The 22,400-nt window shown below is 34.9% G+C and overlaps 2 protein-coding genes across 4 annotated transcripts; both read left to right on the top strand.

The window, feature by feature from the left end:
* Positions 1–4,215: 4,215 nt before the first annotated feature.
* On the top strand, positions 4,216–8,826 carry LOC120073565. Its single transcript, XM_039026393.1, has 4 exons — positions 4,216–4,576; positions 4,647–4,789; positions 4,898–5,061; positions 8,772–8,826. The coding sequence occupies exons 1-4, from the start codon at positions 4,216–4,218 to the stop codon at positions 8,824–8,826; spliced, it is 723 nt and encodes a 240-aa protein (XP_038882321.1).
* Positions 8,827–15,898: 7,072 nt separating this feature from the next.
* On the top strand, positions 15,899–21,340 carry LOC120073974 (mitogen-activated protein kinase kinase kinase 5). Of its 3 annotated transcripts, XR_005480852.1 has the most exons (12): positions 15,900–16,568; positions 17,040–17,855; positions 17,945–18,032; positions 18,152–18,214; positions 18,308–18,471; positions 18,714–18,789; positions 19,328–19,387; positions 19,542–19,667; positions 20,142–20,351; positions 20,433–20,539; positions 20,668–21,014; positions 21,158–21,340. XR_005480852.1 is itself a non-coding variant. In XM_039026913.1 (11 exons), the coding sequence occupies exons 1-11, from the start codon at positions 16,129–16,131 to the stop codon at positions 20,743–20,745; spliced, it is 2,184 nt and encodes a 727-aa protein (XP_038882841.1). In that variant the 5' UTR covers positions 15,899–16,128; the 3' UTR covers positions 20,746–21,340. The 3 variants fall into 3 exon arrangements, 2 of the variants coding, with proteins under 2 accessions (XP_038882841.1, XP_038882840.1); XM_039026913.1 differs by having other exon boundaries at positions 15,899–16,568; positions 20,712–21,340; XM_039026912.1 differs by having other exon boundaries at positions 20,668–21,340.
* Positions 21,341–22,400: the final 1,060 nt, after the last annotated feature.

Below are 22,400 nucleotides of genomic sequence, written 5' to 3'. Positions count from 1 at the left end.
ATTAATTTTAAATTTTAAATTATTGTTTTTGTTGAAAGTTGTTAGAAACTTGTGTAAAAATATATATATTAACTTTGGACTACTGTAAATAATATTCAAGATTTTTTATGATGTGTTGTAAACTGCAAGTGCATTTTCGTGATTGAATTTCATTAATAAATTTAATCATATGTACAATGTTCTTTATTCACGACCGGAAGAAGATCCCCTATTACGTCTAGATTGATCATGTTGAGTCACATAGTGTCCACGATTGTCACGTCTTCTTACACTTGATGGTTGACTTTCCTTTACAAAGTGTATACCCTCACTATGTTGTCGATATGTCACATATTGGTCATGGACATTTGGATGGACATGTGAAGTTTGTCCTTCTTCCATACTTAGTGTAATAAGGGTTGTTGGAAAAAATTCAAATTTTGAGGGAGAGGACATCATGGAAGTATGTGTGAAATGATCGAGTGGCGTTGTTGGATATTCATTCAGAACATTAGGTTGAATAGGAACATTCTCATGTCTTGCTAGATCATCTTGTTCTTCCATTACAACATTACCATTGAAATATTGCACTCCATATATAGAGGTGAGTCTATGCAAGGTTCTTTGAGTAGATAATGGCAAATTTGGAAGCTCGGCTTGAAAAATAATTGAATAACAAGTTAATGACTTTAAAATTTATTTTGACGTGCAATGAAGAAATAAAATCAAACAATCATAGTAAATAATAAATTCATACCAACAAGTGATAGGATGTTCTTGCTTTATTATTATTTTTTTAGAGACTATTCGATTGAAAAAAATAATAAAATATCGACGAATGTGTCTTTTTAAGAGAGACAAACCCCTTTCCCCTAAATAACTTAAAATTACCCCTTTTTGATGAAAAGGTAGAGAACCGTACCCCTCCGGCTCTTCTATTATGTGATTGCAAGTTACGCCAAAAAGAATAAGTTCCACATGAGCTTTCGTTTTGAGGCGTGGTGGCAGGACCCATTTTGATATTTGATAAATCATTTATTGATGGACAACTTTAGTTGTAAATGGTGACTCGGAGACACAATACTGGGTAAATCAAACTCTATTGGCTACACCCTTCTTTTTCACTTCATCGACCAAAGAAAATTACCGACAAACCATTAGACAGTCAAAGAACTGATATCTAATGTCTACATGTGTATTTCCAAAATGTTATTAATTGTGGATACTCTTCCATAAAAATTGGACACATTAGTACTCTTGTGTTAAGGTGCGAAGTCTGATAAGGTTTAATTCATAATTCATAGTAGATGGTATTGGTAAGAAGCCTTGTGATAAGTTTCCTAATCCTTGCAAGAGAGAAAAAAAAAAAGGGTAAGTGCGTAAATTTCATCGTCTGCTTCAATTGAATAAAATATCTGACAAAATGACATGAAAAATGGAGTAGAAAGGACAAGAGAGAGGAGAGAAGGAGAGAAGTGAGAATTGAGAAATATTAAAAAATTATATTCTTTCTAAGTAACTTGTCGCATCATCTTTTTAATTAATTTTATATTTAAATCTAATAGATTTATTAGTCGAGTGACTTTTAAACCTATTCCTAAAAACTTATGTACTAAAATGGCCCATTTGAAATATTAGGGACTAAATGTATTTATTCTTAATAATTTAGGGATCAAAAAGGCATTTTTTCTATAAGTTTTTTAAACAAATCTTAAGAAACTATAACTCTATTATATATATATATATTTCTTCTTCTTCTGTCTGAGATTTTGGCTTTTGATTAATTGATTTTTAGGTATTAAATGGAAAAACAAGCATTTTTGAGATTTTTTTTCCCTTCCAGTACAGACTCTTTAGTTTTGTTCCTTTAAAATCAGATTTGTAAGACTTGATTTGATGACTATTTGGTTTTTTAGTAGTATTTTATTTTTGAAAATTAAGTTTATAAACATTATTTTCACCTACAAATGTTTACGTTTTGCTATTCACTTTTATTTCAAAAATTAAGTTAAAACTTGAAAACTAAACACAACAATTTTCCTTTTAGAATTTGACTATAAGTTCCTGTTTTGAGGGCCTAAATCATAACTTTTGTTACTGTTATATGAAATTATGATGAATTTGAGTTGATATATTGTCAAACTTACTATGTTGACGATAAATCGAGTATAATGCAAATTAAAAAAAAAATAAATTAAACGAAAACCTGGAGACCGAAAGACTGGACTTGTTCAAACTAAAAATTGATCCGCAGACATAGGAGATAATTTGAAATCTAAATCTTAGAATAATGTGGCCAGACATCCTAATCGTTACAGCTAAGTTTGTAATGACCAACAATCAAGTTTGAAATTTCCTCGTCTTTTTTTTTTTTTTTTTTTTTTTAATTTTTTTTTTTCTGAAAATAATTCTATCGACTTATTAATGTTGAGTTCGGAATAATGTTTGTCAATATGATTGGACGGACTTGGACTTGACTTTTCCATCTTCCTTTTGATCTTGACTCGGTTTTTCATGTTTTAATAAACGAGTAACATTTGGCGGCTACTTAAGTAAGTTGCAACCATTTTTATTGTCTAGACTTGTGATCCACTCAGGGAGGAAAATAGCTACGACTTAACATTCTTCTTATAGAATTATGTGATTATGGAATTTGAGTTTGAATCAAGGTAAAATTATGATTTTTTTTTTTTTTTTTTAAAAAAATAGTGGTTAAAATTCTCAAAATGTTGTTTCCGTCACCTTCTAACTTGTGATGTTATTTAGTTGATGTTTAAAACAATATATATGTGACATAAAAAAAAAAAAACTCAGTTTTTAGTAAACCAAAAGATATTTGGAGAGAGGTAAGTAAACTTTGAAGATGAAATGGAAAAATTATAAATTATTGAAACCTAGGAATTGAAAATGTTGTTTAACGAACACAGACATGAAAGAAAAAAAATAATGTTTCAAAAAAAAAAAAAAAAAAACTTATAAGGACAAAAGAAAAATGTATGGTGTAGGGTCCGGTCTCCTTAACTGAATTAAGAGTTGACATCTAATATTTAGAATCTCTAAAATCACTTTATAATATTAAAAAAAAAAAAAAGGAAAAAAAAAGGGCACGCTTCAAAAAAATAATAAAAATAACTCATAATATATAAACAGGTTTAAATTAAAACCCACGAACGGCGTGAGTTGGTAGCCACGTGGGGGATGGCCCACATTTCTCCAACTGGATAATTCTTTACGTCCATTTTAAGTTGACCGTTGACTCAACACCCTTCTGCCCCTTCAGCTAATTTGCATCCGCTCCCACAAATCTGCCGACCGAATTGGCTTTATATACAAATATAAAAAGTTTATGGTTTTCTATTATATATATATTTGTTTAAATATGACTTTTGTCTTGTTTTCTTAACTTTACCAAATTATATTATACATGTTATACATCAACAACGGTAAATTTGGAATAAAATAAAATGGTTGGGTGCAAATTTATATTTAAAATGGTCAATTGATTATATTTATAACGGTCTATTGATTAATTTTAAAACAATCCGTTGATTAATTTTTAAAATGATCCGTTGATTAATTTTAAAATGGTCCGTTTCGATGCTGAAGGCCTATAAAAAGCGAGGCCTTCAACAGTTCGAAAGACACAAAATTCATTTTCATAATTCCCACTTCATTTTCCTCTCCTCCTCCATCTTAGTTTTCTGAGCAGTGTATTTAGAAAGGGTGTACGTTCCGATCAATAACGGTGCATTTTCGATCGGTTTTCATTTAGATGTTTTATCCTAGGGACGGCGTGGTAATTTTCAAACCTGTTTACACAGTTGGGCAGAGCCGTGAAACGTCTTAAAGAAAGCGAGCTCCGCGACTCAGCTTATAACGAGTTTTTGTTTTGCAGGTTTTGCTCTTCGCTTGACCGCTGTGCCTTGACGGTTTACAGTTTGTCGTTCTGAGGACCCTGCCGTTTCCAACAATTTTAAGACGTTTCCACATCATCAATGGCCCTCAGTAGTAACAATGAGATATCTGACCTCAATCGTCCATTCAAGTTCGAAGGAGGGAACTTCAAGCGATGGAAGCAAAAGATGATGTTCTTCCTCATTGTCAAGACCCTGCCGTTTCCAACAATTTTAAGACGTTTCCACATCATCAATGGCCCTCAGTAGTAACAATGAGATATCTGACCTCAATCGTCCCTCCTGATTCGAAGGAGCAAACTTCAAGCGGTGGAAGTAAAAGATGTTTTTCCTCCTCACTATCAAGAAAGTTGTTGAAGCTTGTACTAGCGTTAAGCCGATCATCCCTTTAGAAGGACCAACTGAACAACAGATAAAAGAAGCTGCTGACTGGGAGGAGAAAGACTTTCTATGTAAGAATTCTCTTTTAAATGATTTGACTGATGATCTGTATAACTACTACAGTACAATGAAGAGAACGAAGGAGGTCTGGGATGCCCTGCAAAAGAAGTATGACACCGAGGCGGCCGGGTCGAAGAAATATGCAGTTAGCCATTATCTCAAGTTCCAGATGACGGATGACAAATATGTGGAGGCCCAATCCCATGAACTTCAGAAGATAGCCCACAAGATAATTACTGAATGTATGCATGCCTCTAGACGAACAATTTCAAGTTGCTATTATTATTGATAATCTGCCCCCCTTGTGGAAAGATTTTAAGAACACTTTGAGGTATAAGACCAAGGAGTTCTCCTTTGAGAGTCTTATAACCCAGCTAAGAATCGAGGAGGAAGCCCGGAAGCAAGACCAGAGGGAGGAGGTGAACATAATATCTAGGAAACCTGCCTCTGCCTTGGTAAAACCTGACAAAAAAACCTAAGAAAACAAAGAGGAAAAGTTAGAACCGTGGCTCCAGCAAATCTATAACGACCTTAGTCTATTTAAAACTTATACTGAAACTAAGGATAAGAATATTCTGTTGGGAGATCACCACTCTACAAAAGTTGTTGGAATCGGCGAGGTGGAACTGAAGTTTACCTCTGGGAAGACCCTCACATTGAAGGACGTTCTGCACACTCCAGAGATACAAAAGAATTTGGTTTCGGGCTATCTCCTCAACAAAGTCGGGTTTACTCAAACTATAGGGGCAGACCTATATACCCTTACCAAAAATAATGTATTTGTAGGAAAAGGGTATGCAACTGAGGGAATGCTCAAATTAAATCTAGACCTTAATAAAATGAAATCTTCTGTGTATATGTTGTGTTCTATGAATATTTGGCATGCTAGACTCTGTCATGTGAATAAGAATTTAATTATTAACATGATTAGGCTAGAAATGATACCTAAGTTATCCACGAATGATTTTGATAAATGCGAGTATTGTAGTCAGGCTAAAATTACTAAAACTCTGCATAAATTTGTACATAGAAATTCTGAGCCTCTAGATTTAATTCATTTTGATGTCTGTGAATTTGATGGCATATTAACTAGGAATAGTAAAAGATATTTCATTACTTTTATTGACGACTGCTCTGATTTTACTTTTGTATTCCTGTTGAAAAACAAAAATGATGCTTTTGATACCTTCAAACTTTTTGTTTCTGAAATGGAGAATCGGTTTAATAGAAAAGTTAAAAGACTTCATAGTGATAGGGGAACCGAGTACGACTCGAACAGTTTTAATGAATTCTTTAACTCACATAGAATAATACATGAAAAGACTGCACCTTATTCTCCTGAAATGAACGAAAAAACTGAAAGGAAAAATAGAACTTTAGTTGAGCTAGTAGTTGCTATTTTACTTAGTTTAGGAGCCGCGTCTTATTGGTGGGGTGAAATCATCCTTACCGTGTGTTATGTCCTAAATAGAATCCCGAAATCTAAAAATAAAACTTCACCTTATGAAATTCTCAAGAATAAGAAACCAAACTTGTCCTACTTTAGAACATGGGGTTATCTAGCCTTTATAAGGATTCCTGACCCAAAAAGGAGAAAGTTGGCTAGTAGAGCTTACAAGTGTGTCTTTATAGGTTATGCCTTAAATAGTAAAGCCTACAGGTTCTATGATCTAGTGAACCAAGTGATCATTGAGTCAAATGATGCCAACTTTTTTTAAGATAGTTTTCCCTTTAAATCAAGGAATAATGGGGCTCTGGTTCAAGTGGTATTACCCTAGTTAGAAATCCTGACCCTAGAGAGCAAACTGACCCAGAACCTAGAAGAAGCAAAAGAGCTAGAACTGCCAAAGATTTCATAAATGACTTCCTGACCTACAATGTAGAAGAAGACCCTAAAGATCTAAGAGTTGTCCTGTCCTCAGTAGATGCCAACCTATAGTAAGAAGCCATAAATGATGAGATGGACTCGCATGAGTCAAATAGGACTTGGCACTTAGGATCTAAGGCAATAGGGTACAAATGGATCTTAAGGAGGAAACTTAGACCTGATGGGACTGTCGATAAATTTAAAGCCAGGTTAGTAGCAAAGGGTTTTAAACAGAGAGAAAACGTAGATTTCTTTGACAGATTCTCCCCTGTCACTAGAATTACCTCTATCCATGTCCTGTTCTCTCTCGCTGCCCTTTATAACCTCGTAGGACATAAAATGGATGTAAAAATCGCTTTCCTAAACGGTGAACTTAAAGAAGAGATTTACATGGTCAAGAAAATAAGGTGTGTAAATTAGACAAATCTCTCTATGGACTAAAACAAGCTCCTAAGCAATAGCATGAAAAATTTGACAACCTTATCCTATCTAAAGGTTTCAAGGTCAATGAAAGTGATAAATGCATCTACCATAAGTTTGATAATCACCTATGCACTATTTTATGTCTATATGTAGATAATTTATTGATCTTTGGGTCGAACTTGCACGTCATAAATGATGTAAAATCAATATTGAGTGCGAACTTCGACATGAAAGACTTAGGAGAAGCTAGTGTAATCTTAGGCATAAAAGTAAATAGGTCTGAAAAGGAAATTTCTTTGGATCAATCTCACTATATAAAAAAGATTCTAAAGAAATATAATTACTTTAAGTGTAAACCAACCTATACTCCTTATGATCCTAGTGTCAAGTTGTTCAAGAATATTGATGACATTGTTAATCAATCTAAGTATGCGAGCATCATAGGTAGTCTTAGATACGTTGCCGATTGCACTAGGCCTGACATAGCTTATGCCGTAGGACTAGTTTACAAGCAGACTTAGTAAAGAGCATTGGAATGCTATAGAAAGAGTTATGAGATACTTAAAGAAAACCCAAAACCTAGGATTACATTATCAAAAGTTTTCCGCTGTCTTGGAAGGGTTCAACGATGCTGATTGGAACTCTCTTTCGGATGATTCAAAGGCTACAAGTGGCTATATCTTTAATATAGCTGGCGGAGCTGTCCCTTGGAAGTCCAAGAAACAGACTATTTTAGCCCAATCTACGATGGAGTCAGAAATAATAGCACTAGCGACAACTAGTGAAGAAGTAGGCTAGCTTAGAAGTCTGCTATCAAAGATTCCCTTATGGGAAAAGCCGTTACCAGCCATATTGATCAATTGCGATAGTAATGCAGCAATCGCAAAAATTCAAAACTATTACTACAACGGAAAGAGACATCAAATACGTCGTAAGCACAGTACCGTTAGAGAGTTTCTCACTACTGGTGCAGTTAGAATGGATCACATACGAACTGATGGCAGGTCCTTTGATGAAAGGAATGGCCAGAGAAAAGGTTTTTAGAACCTCAGAAAGGATGGGACTCATGCCTATCGAAAAATGAATCACAGTGAGGAGAACCAAACCTGTAGACTGAAGATCCCAAGAAACAGGTTCAACGGGTAATAACTGATCACGAGTGATATATAGTGAATTATGCTAAACCAAACACAGAGTTTCATTCGTATGACTTAAAGTCTGAGCATGATATCCTGAAGCGTAAGAAAGGTTGAACTCAGTTCTTAATGAGATCTATACTTGATGACAAGTAGGGTACCTAGCTACATGAGTACCCTTGATAGATTCACTTGTGTGGATGTGGAAGTGAGGGCCGCTTCCTATGGAGTTTACAGGCAAACTCTCTAGAGCATTCACTAAACCAGGATTCACGTACTAGGCCTTAAAAGCACGGGCTTTCGTACTACACCTTAATAACACTCTGTGTGAGATGTTGTTAGAGATAGAGTTCAAAACCAAGGGTTATTCTTGTATATTCTGTATCATCTACACCATGTAAAGGTTCAAGTTGTAAGACACCTTTGCTTATGCACAGTGTTGTATAGACTAAAACTGCTCGATGAAAATCTTTCCTCTCTTCTTGTTTTGTTTAAATTTCCAAGTGGGGGATTGTTAAGTGCAAATTTATATTTAAAATGGTTCATTGATTATATTTAAAACGGTCCATTGATTATTTTTAAAACGGTCCATTGATTAATTTTAAAACGGTCTGTTGTTTATATTTAAAATGGTCAGTTGATTAATTTTTAAAACGGTATGTTAATTAATTTTTAAAATGGTCCGTTTATCAATTTAAAAATGGTCCGTTTCGATGATGAAGGCCTATAAAAGGCGAGACCTTCAACAGTTCAGAAGACATAGAATTCATTTTCATAATTCCCACTTCATTTTCCTCTCCTCCTCCATCTTAGTTTTCAAAGTAGTGAGTTTAGAAAAGGTGTACGTTCCGATCAATAACCGTGCATTTTCGATCGGTTTTCATTTGGCTGTTTTATCCTAGGGACGATGTGACAATTTTCAGACCTTCTTCCACACTTGGGCAGAGCCGCAAAACGTTTTAAAGAAAGCGAGCTCTGCGACTCAGCCTATGACAATTTTCTGTTTTGCAGGTTTTGCTCTTTGCTTGACCACTGTGCCTTGACGGTTTATAGTTCGTCGTTCTGAGGGCCCTGCCATTTCCAACAAAAACATAAATTAGTTTTAATGTTTTTTTTTTGCTATATTTGACAAATTTGAAAATTTATTGTTAAATTTGTAAATTTAAGATTTTTTTTCCTTTCTTGCAACTCCCTCTTTTTTTAAAAAAAAAAATTATTGTAACTTCTACTTTCAAAATTGAATAAAGAGATCAAAATAATAATCACTTTTTAATATGGAGATATAAATGAGTCCATAGACTAAAGTACCAAATAAAACTTTGTAGTATAGAGAGATTAAAATTAATCAAAGCAACTAAAATAATATTGATACCAAAATTTTGTACCAACAGTTGTAGTTGTAATGTTTAGGAAGAATTGAACAATAGTCCTGCACAATAGAGAAAATCTTACACCGGTGTGGTATTTGACGATCAACACTCCGACGATTAAGTCAATAATAATTTAGAGAGAGGTAGAGAATAGAGAATATATAGTGTTTTTTTCGAAGTATCTTAAATGTCTCGATCCTTTTGATTATATAAAGAAATAGTTTTGCAATGGTCATTTTACTAGTTAATTTTTAGATAATTAATATTATTAGCCTAGTCTAGCCATTACGAGTGGACCAAAGAATGTGTAATTGACTCATAGACGCACACTTGATCATAACTTGTCCATCATGGGTTTGTCTTCTTAAGCTCCATAGCCAACTCTATGGATCAGCTCCCATATACTTAGGCATTATTTTCTTTTATTGTTGACCGTATAAATCAACCTAATTAAAGTCTACAGAGTCGACTTCAATGGCCTTGTTAACTTTCATGAACGACCTTATGAATTGACCTTCATGGTGCTTGTTGATCTTTTGATCCATCTTGTGAGTTGATCCTTTTAGCTCTTATAGTTGAGCTTATGGATTTACCACCATACTTAACCAAATAAAATTTTTTTGCTGGAATGTTCCATTGGGTCAAACCCTTATAACTAAATATTTAAACATATATTTTCATCCACAACAATATTTATATCAAATTTTATAACATTATGACTGTCTTATTAAAATAAATATAAAATGACATCTAAAAGATGAGTTTTTTGTATGGATGGCCTCATTTGGGAGGCCCAAATAAAAGATGGCCACTTGTAGAAAATGTAATGGAAAGTACCCTTCTGCTGACGTGATTCACGTGTGATTTTGTCGCTTCGCCACTGAGTTGCACCTTGCGTGCCTACCAACTTGATCCTCATTTGCTCGTCACACAATCCTCGATGCACGTCTCGATACCCAGATGCATTATTACTCCATACGACTGAAATCAACACATGTATACTCGATCTTAGCCACGTCATACTCGATACTCGATTAATGTATACTTGATCATCTTGAATTTTTTGAATTCTTAACCTGTTTGAATTCCATTATTTCACCACTTTAACTTATTTCTTAGACTATTATCTCTTGTTTTTTTATTTTATATTCCTCGACGACTACACCTCTACACTCGAAACTCTTTGGATTCTCTCTACATCAAGTAACATTCTTCTTTCTGTTTATATTTTGGCATCACGCGTCTCTTTATTTGTTATATTTTGGCATCATGTTCCTCGACATGCACTTGCATGTTCCTCGATACTCGACCGATAAGGTTTTCATTTCGATTTTCATATCTTGCATGTTTAGTTGGAGCTCAAATTTTGTTTTTTGTAGGCTTCTATGCTCCACTCTCTCTTCATTGGCACAGTTCTGTAACTTACATACTGGAAAGCTTGACCTTGCACATAATCCTTAGAAGTTGAGTCATGTCAATATAGGCTTCCTATAAGAGTCAGATATACTGGACTGTGGGATATTTTGTCTCAAGTTTTTCGAATACTTGATGACTGATTCCAGCTTGGAGAGTTTATGGTAAGATAAAATGCATGATTTTAAGTTGCAGTATGGTGTCGAGTTGTGGGCTGATCAGCTTTTTTAGTAAGTCTTTCTATGTAAGTTTTAACAATATTTGTAAACGTATGAACCTGTTAATCTTATTTGAGCAAATTGTATATTTTCATAGTATAAGGTTTCAAAAAACTGTGTGTATATTTCCATATTAAGCATTTGTATGTGTATCGAGTATACATTATTTTAGGTTCCATGTACCGAGTAACATGCATCGAGCATCTTTGGAAAACTCACGTGCTTTTATTAGCTCTTTCTGTGATTCCTTTAGTGTCTCCTTTGCAAGAGCAGAAGTAGTTTCTCTGCACAACATGCCTTGTCATAAATAATATTGACACCGTACTAATGTCGTATATCCTCAATAATATTGTGGTTTCAACAAACACTGAACTTGTCCTCGATTAAGTGACCAATAACGAATATGTTGGCTTGCTTGTGGTCATGATTCAATACTTCAACGGAGCATGTGTGATTGGGCGTGCATTTTGTGATCTTGAAAATATCACATCCGTCAATTTTAATTGCTCGAACGGCCCATTTACATGTCGGGTGTATGTTAGGGTTGATGTCTTAAATCTCGTAGGGTTTTGTAGTTTGTAATTATATTGTACAAATTTTTTATTTATTTAATAAAATGTGAGATGTTTTATTTGACATTTAGTAGCATTAAACCCACAAACCAATAAACTAACATCCAAGATTATCATTTGTAGCTTAAACATATATGTAGAGACATACATGTGGATCATGTTAAGTAATAACCTAAATAATCTGTAGTAGATGGATAAGGCTAGATACCTTATCCTTGTGACACTACGAATATTACCCGTTTTTTAGATGTTACAATTTTTGTAAAGTGCTACAAATGATCTAGTCCTGATCATTCATGTAGAAACATGTGAGCGGAGGTATTTTATACAAAGGATTTTGTATAAGATCAGACCACCAAATGACTAATCTCATTATATAACGCCGTTCATAATTGAGACTTACGTTTCACTAAGATGACCATAGTTGACATGACCTGAATCTTGAACGAGTTGTGAACTCTTGTCTATAAAGGCGATCATTTGATTTTATAGGTGAGAGTGGCCAGATCGCCGACTCAATAAGCCTACCTTTGAGGGGATTTTTCTGATTGAGGAGTTGGAAACATAACTACACAAGAAGTTTTCTTTGAGAAAAATCCTAAGTTGCTCTCTCTTTCCTTTCCTCCCAATTTTTCTCTCTCCTTTCCAAAAACTAAGAGCCCACACACTCCTTAGTGATTTTCATCCTAAAAGAGAATACAAGAGGACCCAATAGGTGGTGGCCATTTGGATCGATCGTTTTGTTTATGACATTTTGGAAGAGGAAATTCGTGAAGAAAGGTTCTTCAAGGGTAAGTCCTCTCTAATCTTTTTTCTCAATTTTTTGGCATGCTGTAAATTTTAATGTGACTGCATAATTTGTATTCTGTATTGTGTGATTTCGTGAAAATAAAATTGGAACGATCTCCACGTTTCCGCTTAGGGCCTTTACAGGTTTCTTCAATGTAAACACCGAACACTATATAATTTTTTGTTCGATTTGTTAACTCGTAGCTCAAAGTTCTTATTGCTAACCTTATCTTCACATCTTTCTTGCTGAAAAAAATTTGACGTACTTCAACAGTATCCACCAACCCTACGAACGACTGTGGTTGCATGATCAAGTTCTCCATTCTGGCATTACTACTGGATGGTATATTTCACAGATCTTGGAGAGGCACACTCCCAACAAAATAGCCAAAATCATTTGACAGAATTGAAGTTGGTTGTTCTTCATTCACAATAGAAGGACCACCCCTTAAAACAACTTGGGTTTGTTGTTCTTCATTCCCAACCTCTTCCTCTCCTATAATCACATTCTTATTTACATATGCCACAACCTCTTCTATTATCTTATTCAGATGCAATATGTTTGCTATATTAACATCGATGTTATCTTTTTCCAATGAGACACTTGATAGACAAACATCATGCTCATTGACATCTGCTCCACACATGTGTTAGTCTTCTCTCTCTGATTAGTCAAATGTTACCTCACGATGAATTTCTTCAACTTCCTTAAGACTTACAAATACCTGTGGTTTAGTAGGTTGTACTATGAGAGGAGAAATTTAATATCAGCATTATCCATTAAGTATATTGGAGGAGAATCAATATCCATCTTATATGTCACCCTTATTATAATTTTGAACGTTGTCAAACTAACTTGCATGATCTCATATACTAGATTTACTAGCTCATTATACGTCAATGTGCGCAAAACTAGCAAACCCTTCAAACGACCTTTAGTATAGTGTTCTTCTATGTCGTCCCATGTACCATCATAACGTAAGAATATATACTTCTCCACCCTTCAAGAAAAACAATACACAAAGTGAGCAATTAGGAAAATTGGTTATTGTTAAATACTTGCTATACTTGATCCTTGCTACTCACTCTTTGCTATTCGATACTCGACGCTTGTCACTCGATACTTGGTATTCTTAACTTGATGCTTACTGTTTCATAGCTTTCTCTCCCTTCATCCTTGTTCCATTGGGAGTTACTCGCAAGTGAACACTCACAAACTCACACTCACTCCTTCTCTTTACTACATTCGTATGTCTCACACAACGTCGGAAAAGTAAAATATGTGAGCAAAAAATGAGAAAAAACTAGCACATTTACTTACTTGAGGGACAATATAGTAAAATGATCTTAATGCCTTTATAACTTAATCTCTGTCAAGAAAAATAGGTTTTATGAGGTGCCTTTTTTGGAGGGAAGGTGAGCTTGATTTTCTCTTTTGTAGTTCAGTTCTGTTTCTTCTTAGTTAATAAAAAAAAAATACTTTACATTTCAAGAAATTGATTTGAAAGAATAGTGAAAATTATTAGAAAATTCCCCAATTTGTGTTTCTTCGTACATGAACATTAACTACAAAGTAGGTCCTCCGACGCCATTGGGCAATTCAAAATGATTGAGTATACATTAATCGAGTATCGAGTATGACGTGGCTGTGATCGAGTATACACGTGTTGATTGCACAAGTATCGAGTGACCATGCATCTGGGTATCGAGAGACCGTGCATCGAAGATCGTGTGATGGGCCAACGAGGAATGAGTAACAAGCCATCGAGGATCAAGTACCTTGGTAGTGGTAGGTGCACGGGGTCACTTTCATTACTTTTTTTACATGTGGTCATTTTTCATTTGGGTCTCCCAAATGAGGCCATCCATACAAAAACAAAAAACCCCTAAAAGACCCTATATATACATAATAATAATAATAATAATAATAATAATATTTATCTTTAAAAAAAAAGTATCGGTTTTTCTAAATCTTCTCATATATTTTTGTTTTTTAGGTTACAAGAATTATAACATCGATTGTTCTCGAATCTTTTTACTTGACATATCAAATATGGCATGAATTCAATGCACCAACTCTATTCAACTAAAGAAAAAGGAAATTATATTTGAATAATAAAAATACAAATTAAGTGTGTTAGTGAAGTCTCAATAAAGACGACTCTAGTTAATTTGGACATTCAAGGCAATCATGTTTCGGCAAAGTCAACTATAATTTTAGGTCAACGAAATTAGTTTTATTCCATTTACTTCTAGTGAAATGGTTGTTTTAGTTCACCTTAGATTAAGGTATTTATCAAGTAAAGCTTTGATATAATGCCATTTTCTTATTTGATCCGGCGCGCCTAAGTAATCTTTTTATTAATTATGTTTATTTTATATTTCCTTCCTCAACTTTTTAAATGGTCTAAATTAATAAAAGGAAATTTATTTTTTCGTGTAGTTGGAAGATATTTGTAATATTCTTTTGATTGGTCAGATAAAGGTACCTCCCTTACGAGTTATTAAAAGTTTAAGTCTATTTTATTTCAGTTATATTTTTCAAAATTATGGTAATGACCAAAACGAACCTTTATAAAATTTTCAAATACAATATTTAAAAAATGAAAAATGAAATAAAATAATTCATTTATTATTCAATTGGTAAAATAAGGTTTTATAATCTTTTTTGACTTTATAATACTATTTAAAGAAAATTCATGAAGAGTTTGGTATCTCCAAACAGAAAGAAAAAGAAAAACACAAACAACTTTAATCATGCTAATTTTTGTACAATAAAACTCCATCAACAAACTAATGCACAAAAGGAAGACCTATTAGCACAATATCAAGAACAAACACAATTATTTAGGTCCTTTCCGAACTATTTGTTTTTAATTTTTTTGCTTTTGAAAATTAAATCGATAGACACTACTTTCACATCTAAATTTCTTTATTTGTTATCTATTTTTTACTAATGGTTTGAAAGATAAGCCAAAATTTGAAAAAAAAAATTATTTTTGCTTTTGAAATTTAGCTAAGAACTAAACCATTATACTTAAGAAAGATCAAATCATTGTAATAAAATAGGGAGAAAATAAACTTAATTTTAAAAAACAAAAAATAAAGAACGAAATGATTACCAAATAGAGCCTAAATAGATCTATCCAAATCCAATAATTTGAACAAAAAATATGTTGCTCTCATTGTTGCAACACTTGATTGGATCTATCGAATTTATGTAAGATCTTTTGTAATCCCATGGATGCATGCATTTTAAATTAAGAAATAGTAAATTAGTCAAATTCAAAAAGTTTGTTATTATAATTTCACTAATTTTAAACACAAATGATCCAAACAACTGAATTACGGAGGATAAAGGTATGTTTGATATGTATCACCAACGTAGAATTATACAATTTAGATAAAATCATAAGTAAAAGATACATATCTTTTGTATCCTAAATTATCCTCTTTCATGAATATCCTTTCTGTTGAGAAAAAAATTTGAAATTAAAAAAAGAAAAAGAAAAAGAAAAAAAGGGAAAAAGAATCAGTTATGTTATAATGTGATTGATTTGAAGTTGGCTTGAAGGACGTTGACGGTTGACATTGACTGACAGCTACAAAATTAAAAATAATAACAATAGAAAAATAAAAAATGGTACAGTGAGATTAAGGAAATATGAAAATGTAAATTAGAAAAAAAGGTAATTTATTATTAGAGAAAACAAACAGAAGAGACAAAAAAATTGTTGAATAATGTAAATGTGTGAAGTGGAAACGTGTTGGGAGTTTTGACTTTGTTAGACAACGGGGGCTATTATTGACCTCTCAAAGAGAGACCTCCGTTCCGTTTGCCGTTTGGTATGGAGGGACGTTTCAAACCGCGTTCTTCTTCTCCTTCTTTCCGATCACTCTCTCTTTCACCTTCTTCTTCTTTCTCTCTTTCTTCTGTTTCTTCTTCTGTTTCTTCCTTCATTCCATTCCCCATTTCATGATAGATTACAATGATTGATTGTTCATCATGCGTTGGTTACGTAACATCTCCTTTACACCTTCTTCAATGGTGAGGATTCCGGGAACTGGCACTGGTGGCGATTCTCCGACCAGAAGGGCTACTAGTAGAGGTTCTGACGATCATAATTATCGGGGCGTTGTTTGGCGTTTTGGTGCTTCTAAGTATTCCCGCCATAGGAAGCTTCGGAACTTAAGTGGACGTGAACGCGACGCCACTTCTTTGGCTAAATGGTCTGATACTACGGCTGAGCCTGTCTCTTTGTCGCGATCCCCGAGTACTTCTGATGATCATGCCGTGCCCTTGCCACTCCCGGAGGTTTCTCCCTTATTTCAGCGACGTGAACTGAACTCCAGTTCGAATTCTGCTGGTGGAGATGGGGATTGCCCTCTTCCATCGCCTCCTCATAAGATTGGGGGTGCGGCCTCCCCTAGCGCTCCGTTTAAAAGGTAGTCTAATTGGAATATTCTTCCTACTCTCTACTTCTAATGTTAAATGCTTATTTGATGGGGTTTTGCTCGTAGTTTTATGAGTTTGACATCTCTGTTTTGATGTTGAAGACGATTTTGAAGCGACCATGTGTTTCTTCTCCTTTGTTGGAATCTTAATCACTATGTTTATTGTTTACACTGTTTAGTGCGTCTCTGTTTGTGTTCTCTTCCTTATTCGTCAACGGAAAACTTTTTTTTTTTTTTTTTTTTTTTTTTTTTTTCCTTTCTTTCTTGTACAAGTGGTACAAGTGGCCGTATTAGTTATATACTTATTGTCTCATCCTTGTTTATTGAGGGTGCGGTATGGTGTGGTCCGATTGTTACTCTTTCTTGCTTGGACAACTTTGATGTTGTATGGCGTTCTGTGTTTCTATCATGACTCTATTTTTGATATTATAACCAACACTGCTTTTGATTTTACAAAACCAGTGTATTTGATTCCGGGGAAAAGCAGAAGAAAGAAGATCAGATTGAGACAAGGTCATCTGGGAGGGCGAATCGAGATGCAAGAGGATATCCTGAAAGTTCCCGGAACGGTTTTTGGATTGATGTTCCTAGTAGAAGTGCTCCTACTAGTCCTTATGCAAGTCCTACACTCAGTCCCCAAAGAAATGGTTCCGGTAACCTTTCAAATTTCCATCATGTGGCTCCAGTAGGAAATCAAGGCTGGTCTGCACCTGAGTTGCCAAATTTCCCTTATGTGGCTCCAGTTGGAAATCACGTCTGGTCTGCACCGGAGCTGCCATCCTCAGCAATGATGCGAGGGGTTCCTCCTGCATTCTTCGATTGCTCCACTCTTAGTTCTGAGAGTTCTCCAATGCATAGCCCAAGAGGTAGAAGTCCCCACCGAGATCCCAGAAGTCCAACAGGAGCTACATCTCCATTGCACACCAAGATTTCCCTTGAAATACATGCTGGACGTCGTGAAGGTTCTGGTCATGTCAGTGTCCACCCTTTACCTCTTCCTCCTGGTCCTGGAGTGCCAATGCCTTCAGCATCAATCCCAACAATGCCTTCACCATCAACCTCCATGCCTCTACCATCAACCCCTGTGCCTTCACCATCAATTCCAATGCCTTCAGCATCATCCTCAATGGCTCTACCATCAACCCCAATGGCTTCACCATCAACCCCAATTACACAAGCTAGCACTAAAACTGAGTCAATCTCAATGAAAAATCAATGGCAGAAAGGAAAGCTTATTGGCCGGGGCACATTCGGAAGTGTGTATGTTGCTAGCAACAGGTAATATTTGTTTTGTTGGCATCTTCTGTTGTTGTCATTAGCTTCTGTTGACTGACTGTTTTTTCTTTTCTTTTTTAACTCCCCCGAAGAGAAAATGGAGCTTTATGTGCAATGAAGGAAGTTGAACTATTTCATGACGATCCAAAGTCAGCTGAATGTATAAAGCAATTAGAACAGGTAATTTCAAATTTTATTTGAGTTATGGTAAACTGTGGTATGTGCTCAGTTCTCCCCTCTGATAGTAGGATGAAATTTGATGTCGTTTAGTGTTGCCTCTCTTCTTCTAACTGTCACAGGAGATCAAGCTTCTGAGCCAGCTAAAACATCCAAATATTGTCCAGTACTATGGTTGTGATAGTGTAAGTACTGGTTATGTATGTTACGACATTTCAATGCTGTTCACTTTTATAATCTTGTAACTAAATATAATTCTTACTCTGGTGTCTATATAGGTTGAAGATCGACTATATATATACCTGGAGTATGTTCATCCTGGTTCAATTAATAAATATGTTCGTGAACATTGTGGAGCCATGACAGAATCTGTTGTTCGAAATTTTACTCGACACATCCTCTCAGGGTTGGCCTACTTGCACAGCACAAAGACTATACACCGGTAGGGAACATATATGTTGACGTGTTTGATACAAAGTCTTAAGGTTGACATGTAAAATCAAGATGACCATAAATATTCTATTGAAAATAAGAAAGAAATACTTTACTATTTAAATTCTATTTTGAATCTTCAGTTAGTCTAATCTTGGAAGAAATAATTACGAACAACATTCTGTGAGCCTATGCTATGTTTTTACTTTAAATGATTAATCTGTTTGGAGACTTAATTTTTCATTGATGCAGGGACATTAAAGGTGCTAATTTGCTTGTAGACTCTTGTGGGGTTGTCAAGCTTGCTGACTTTGGAATGGCTAAACATGTAAGTTTGATTTTGAGTGCCAAATACCTTCTACTATTTCCCTCTTCTTTCTGTGTTTTTGTCGGAGTATGTCTATACATTCTAATACATTAACGGCACTGATATCTATATATTTAGGGTATATTTTACTTTCCATGGTCAGCTTTTTTCTTTTTTATTTAGTACCTCCATTCTTGATGTTGACAACATTTCGAGGAAAAGAACTATATTTGTTTATTTGAGTCAATTGCTGCAAGCATGGTCATAGTCTCATGTGCCCACTACTTATATACTCTTCATTTTATGTACGTAGGTCTTTCAATTTGTGTAATGTTAGTCTCTAGGCAGCCTCAACTTTAGTATCAGTCACACAGTCTAAACTCTAAAGTTTGGAGAAAAAGAAGTCACGTTTCGTTTGCATGATACTTGCACATTGTCTGCTGCATGATTGAAAGCATTAATATGAGTCTCCTTTGCTGTTAATTTGAATTGATTTAGCAGATGGGACTTATTTTTTTAAGTCTAGACATGAATGATGCTGATATATATATCTTTGCAGCTTACAGGACAAGTTGCTGATCTTTCTTTAAAGGGAAGTCCATACTGGATGGCTCCTGAGGTATCTTTTTGTTCCTAAATTAGATGGGTTAATGGCTTGTTTTTTTTTAATGACAGCGATCACTTGACATGTTAGGTTAATGATATCACTTTGTTTAGTTGGATTGACTTTTTTGTGATGAGGGATGTGACTGAAATTTGTCTTTTCCCTGCAGCTCCTTCTGTCTGTGATGCAGAAAGACAACACCCCTGATCTTGCCCTAGCAGTTGATATTTGGAGCCTTGGTTGCACTATTATAGAAATGTTCACTGGCAAACCACCTTGGAGCGAATATGAAGGGGTAAGTGTTGGATAACTGGGCATGTGCTTGTAGCTGCATCAACCCTGATAGAATTTTCATTTTTCCACTGATATGCCATTTGATGAAAGTTGAGAGGTGGCAGAACACTTATATCTACGCCACCGAGGCACCTAGATATGTTGGTTGCTTGGTTGCAGTACAGTATGGGGCTTGGGAATTTGAATTGTGATACTTGTTTTGAAACCTTAAAATTTATTAGGTAATTATGGCATACATTAGCTTTTCTCCTTCCTTTGTCCTCACGCCTAGAGAAGGTATATGTGTAACATTCGTAAGTGTACGTCTATCCCCTAACTGTTATCAGCATATCGATATTCCATAGCGTACAAAAGACATTGATGACGTGACAGAACAATTCATTTGCATGTTGGACTTGTAATTGGTAGCTATTTTTTATGAGTCTGGTAGATTTTACTCTTTGGTTGGTGGTTACAAGTTCATCTGTAAATACAGGCTGCAGCTATGTTTAAGGTCATGAAAGATACCCCACCAATGCCTGAATCATTATCATACGAAGCCAGAGATTTCTTAAAATGCTGCTTTCAGAGAAATCCTGCAGAGAGGCCGACCGCTGCAATGCTGCTTGAACATCCGTTCATGAAAAACTTGCAGCATCCAGATACTTTGTCATGCTCTCCGGCTGTTGCTGGAGCAAGTTTGATGGTAAATATAACATTGATGTTATATCCTCCTTCCACCCTTCTTAACTCGACATTTTTCATTTACACTGGTTTTTGTTGCCAGGATAAATGCTATAGCCCAAGTAAACAATATTCAAGTAAATTTGATCAGTCACCCTCTTCCATGCTTCCAAGCTCACAAAGTTCCAAGGGAAAGTTAGCGGCCGAGAGGCAAGAGTTGCTTTTTCCCTTGCTCTCCAGTTCTCATTTGTAATTGGACCATGAACATTTATTAATGCATTCTTTATAATTCTCTGCACGACTCTAGTTTCATACATTATTGTTTTCTTCTTTCCCAGTGTGATTGGCCCACTATCTCATCATGAAACCTCTGACTTAACAGTAATGTCTCGATATTCCCCCCGTTCTACCCTTGAAGCACTTCCAATACTGTCTCCTCCGCGTTCGGTTCCCAATGTACATCATCTCGGTTCCCCTACAAATGCGGTTGGCGTTGTAAATCAAACCAATAAGAAGACCATACACTAATATTATAGGCTATGGATGGGAAGGAAAGTGCTTGTGCCAGGCCTGCCTCCGGCTTTGCACGTACCTTCAGTCGACGAGCATTTGGCAGGGGTGGTAAAGTATCGGCGAAAAATCAGCTTCACGACAAAAAGCCAGACTCAGATGCTGCATCTAGTAGGTGAGTTTCTGGCACAGATTGTTACTTACACATGTAGGTTTTCCGCTTCTATTTTCTTTTGAAATGAAATAGCTTCTGGTTTGGAAGTCTACACCATACTGGGAGTTGAGAAACAATTTTGTATGCTGCTTTTTCCATTTTAGAGCTTCAGTAATGGCGATATCCACTGATCATTCCTTGGTGTTGGCGTGGGAAAAATCACCACTTCCATAGTTCCATGTACTACTTCAAAACTGAATTTGTAGATATTAGAGTGGTATGATAATGGAATCATATGGTCCAACAACGGTTCCATGGAAATTTTTCTTAGCTTGATTCTAAAAACATGCCTTGTGATCCTTTGTCTTCTCTTTGTTTTCCGCTTACTATACAAATCTTGGATCTTCATTCCAAAAAAAGTTGCGATTAAAAGATGTTGCTATAAGTTGATGGCACAGTTTAAAACTACTTTTAAATCCTATTTCAATTATTTGTTTCCAAACTTCAAATAATTGTTCATTTTAGATTGTGCACTTATTAGAAAGTTTGTATGACTTTAATCCAAACTTTGATTCTCAAGCACTTTAATCGTGTATTTGGATTCGGTATCCAAGTATGAGAAGAATGTTTATGATTTCGTATTTACAAAATCTACTTACAAGGATGTAATAGAATGAGTACTCGCAAGTGTAAAGAACCAAAAGTGGACAAGTATACTTTTTTTCGTTTTTCATTTTTCTTTTATAGGAAGGGTAAGTATAAAAGTTTAATAAACTCTAATTATTACCAATCCTAAACTTTGATTTCTCAAAAAATTATTAATTACCAACTATGATAATTTGAACTTTTGAGCTTATGAAAAGGAGAATATAATAACCGTTGGTTATGTTCATGTAAGCAAACATATTAATTATTACCGACCTTGAACTTTTGGTTTCTCACAAAATTGTCATAATTATATTCATTATAAACTTGATATTTAAATATATAAGATAATAAAATTATATATATATAAAAGTTAAATTTCACTTTTTACTTGAAGTTTGAAATTTGTGTTAAATTAGTTTCTAGATTTCAAAATTGAAAATTAAAGTTATCATGATTTTATTTCCTGAATTAAAACGGAAAAATTAAAAGGATATTATACTTTTAGAAACTATTTAGGAAAATATCGTTGTTTTCAAACTATTTGTAAAAATATTGTTGTTTTAAATAAAGGGTTGAAAATTTGATCTACATTACAAAAATCAATGTGTCCCACAAGGCGGACGTCGTCGATTTCGAGCTGGTTGTCGTCGTCGACTTCGAACTTGAGGTTGCTCGAGTTCTTCTTGATGTTGCTTTGGTACCTCTGCAGGCGCTTCATAATATAAATATTCATTATGCTCTCCACGACCCCGACCATGT

Source organism: Benincasa hispida, chromosome 3 (assembly GCF_009727055.1).
Source record: "Benincasa hispida cultivar B227 chromosome 3, ASM972705v1, whole genome shotgun sequence".
NCBI lineage: Eukaryota > Viridiplantae > Streptophyta > Magnoliopsida > Cucurbitales > Cucurbitaceae > Benincasa > Benincasa hispida.
This window is presented reverse-complemented; position numbering and strand designations above follow the sequence as displayed.

Bases quoted from the DNA above. Each gene is read 5' to 3' on its own strand.
- LOC120073974 (XM_039026912.1), top strand. From the start codon at position 16,129: ATGCGTTGGTTACGTAACATCTCCTTTACACCTTCTTCAATGGTGAGG. The intron at 18,033-18,151 runs GTAATTTCAAAT...TAACTGTCACAG, and splicing joins GTATAAAGCAATTAGAACAG to GAGATCAAGCTTCTGAGCCA. The intron at 18,790-19,327 runs GTAAGTTTGATT...ATATCTTTGCAG, and splicing joins ACTTTGGAATGGCTAAACAT to CTTACAGGACAAGTTGCTGA.
- LOC120073565 (XM_039026393.1), top strand. From the start codon at position 4,216: ATGTTTTTCCTCCTCACTATCAAGAAAGTTGTTGAAGCTTGTACTAGC. The intron at 4,790-4,897 runs GTAAAACCTGAC...ACTGAAACTAAG, and splicing joins GGAAACCTGCCTCTGCCTTG to GATAAGAATATTCTGTTGGG. The intron at 5,062-8,771 runs GTTTACTCAAAC...TCTGTTTTGCAG, and splicing joins TATCTCCTCAACAAAGTCGG to GTTTTGCTCTTTGCTTGACC.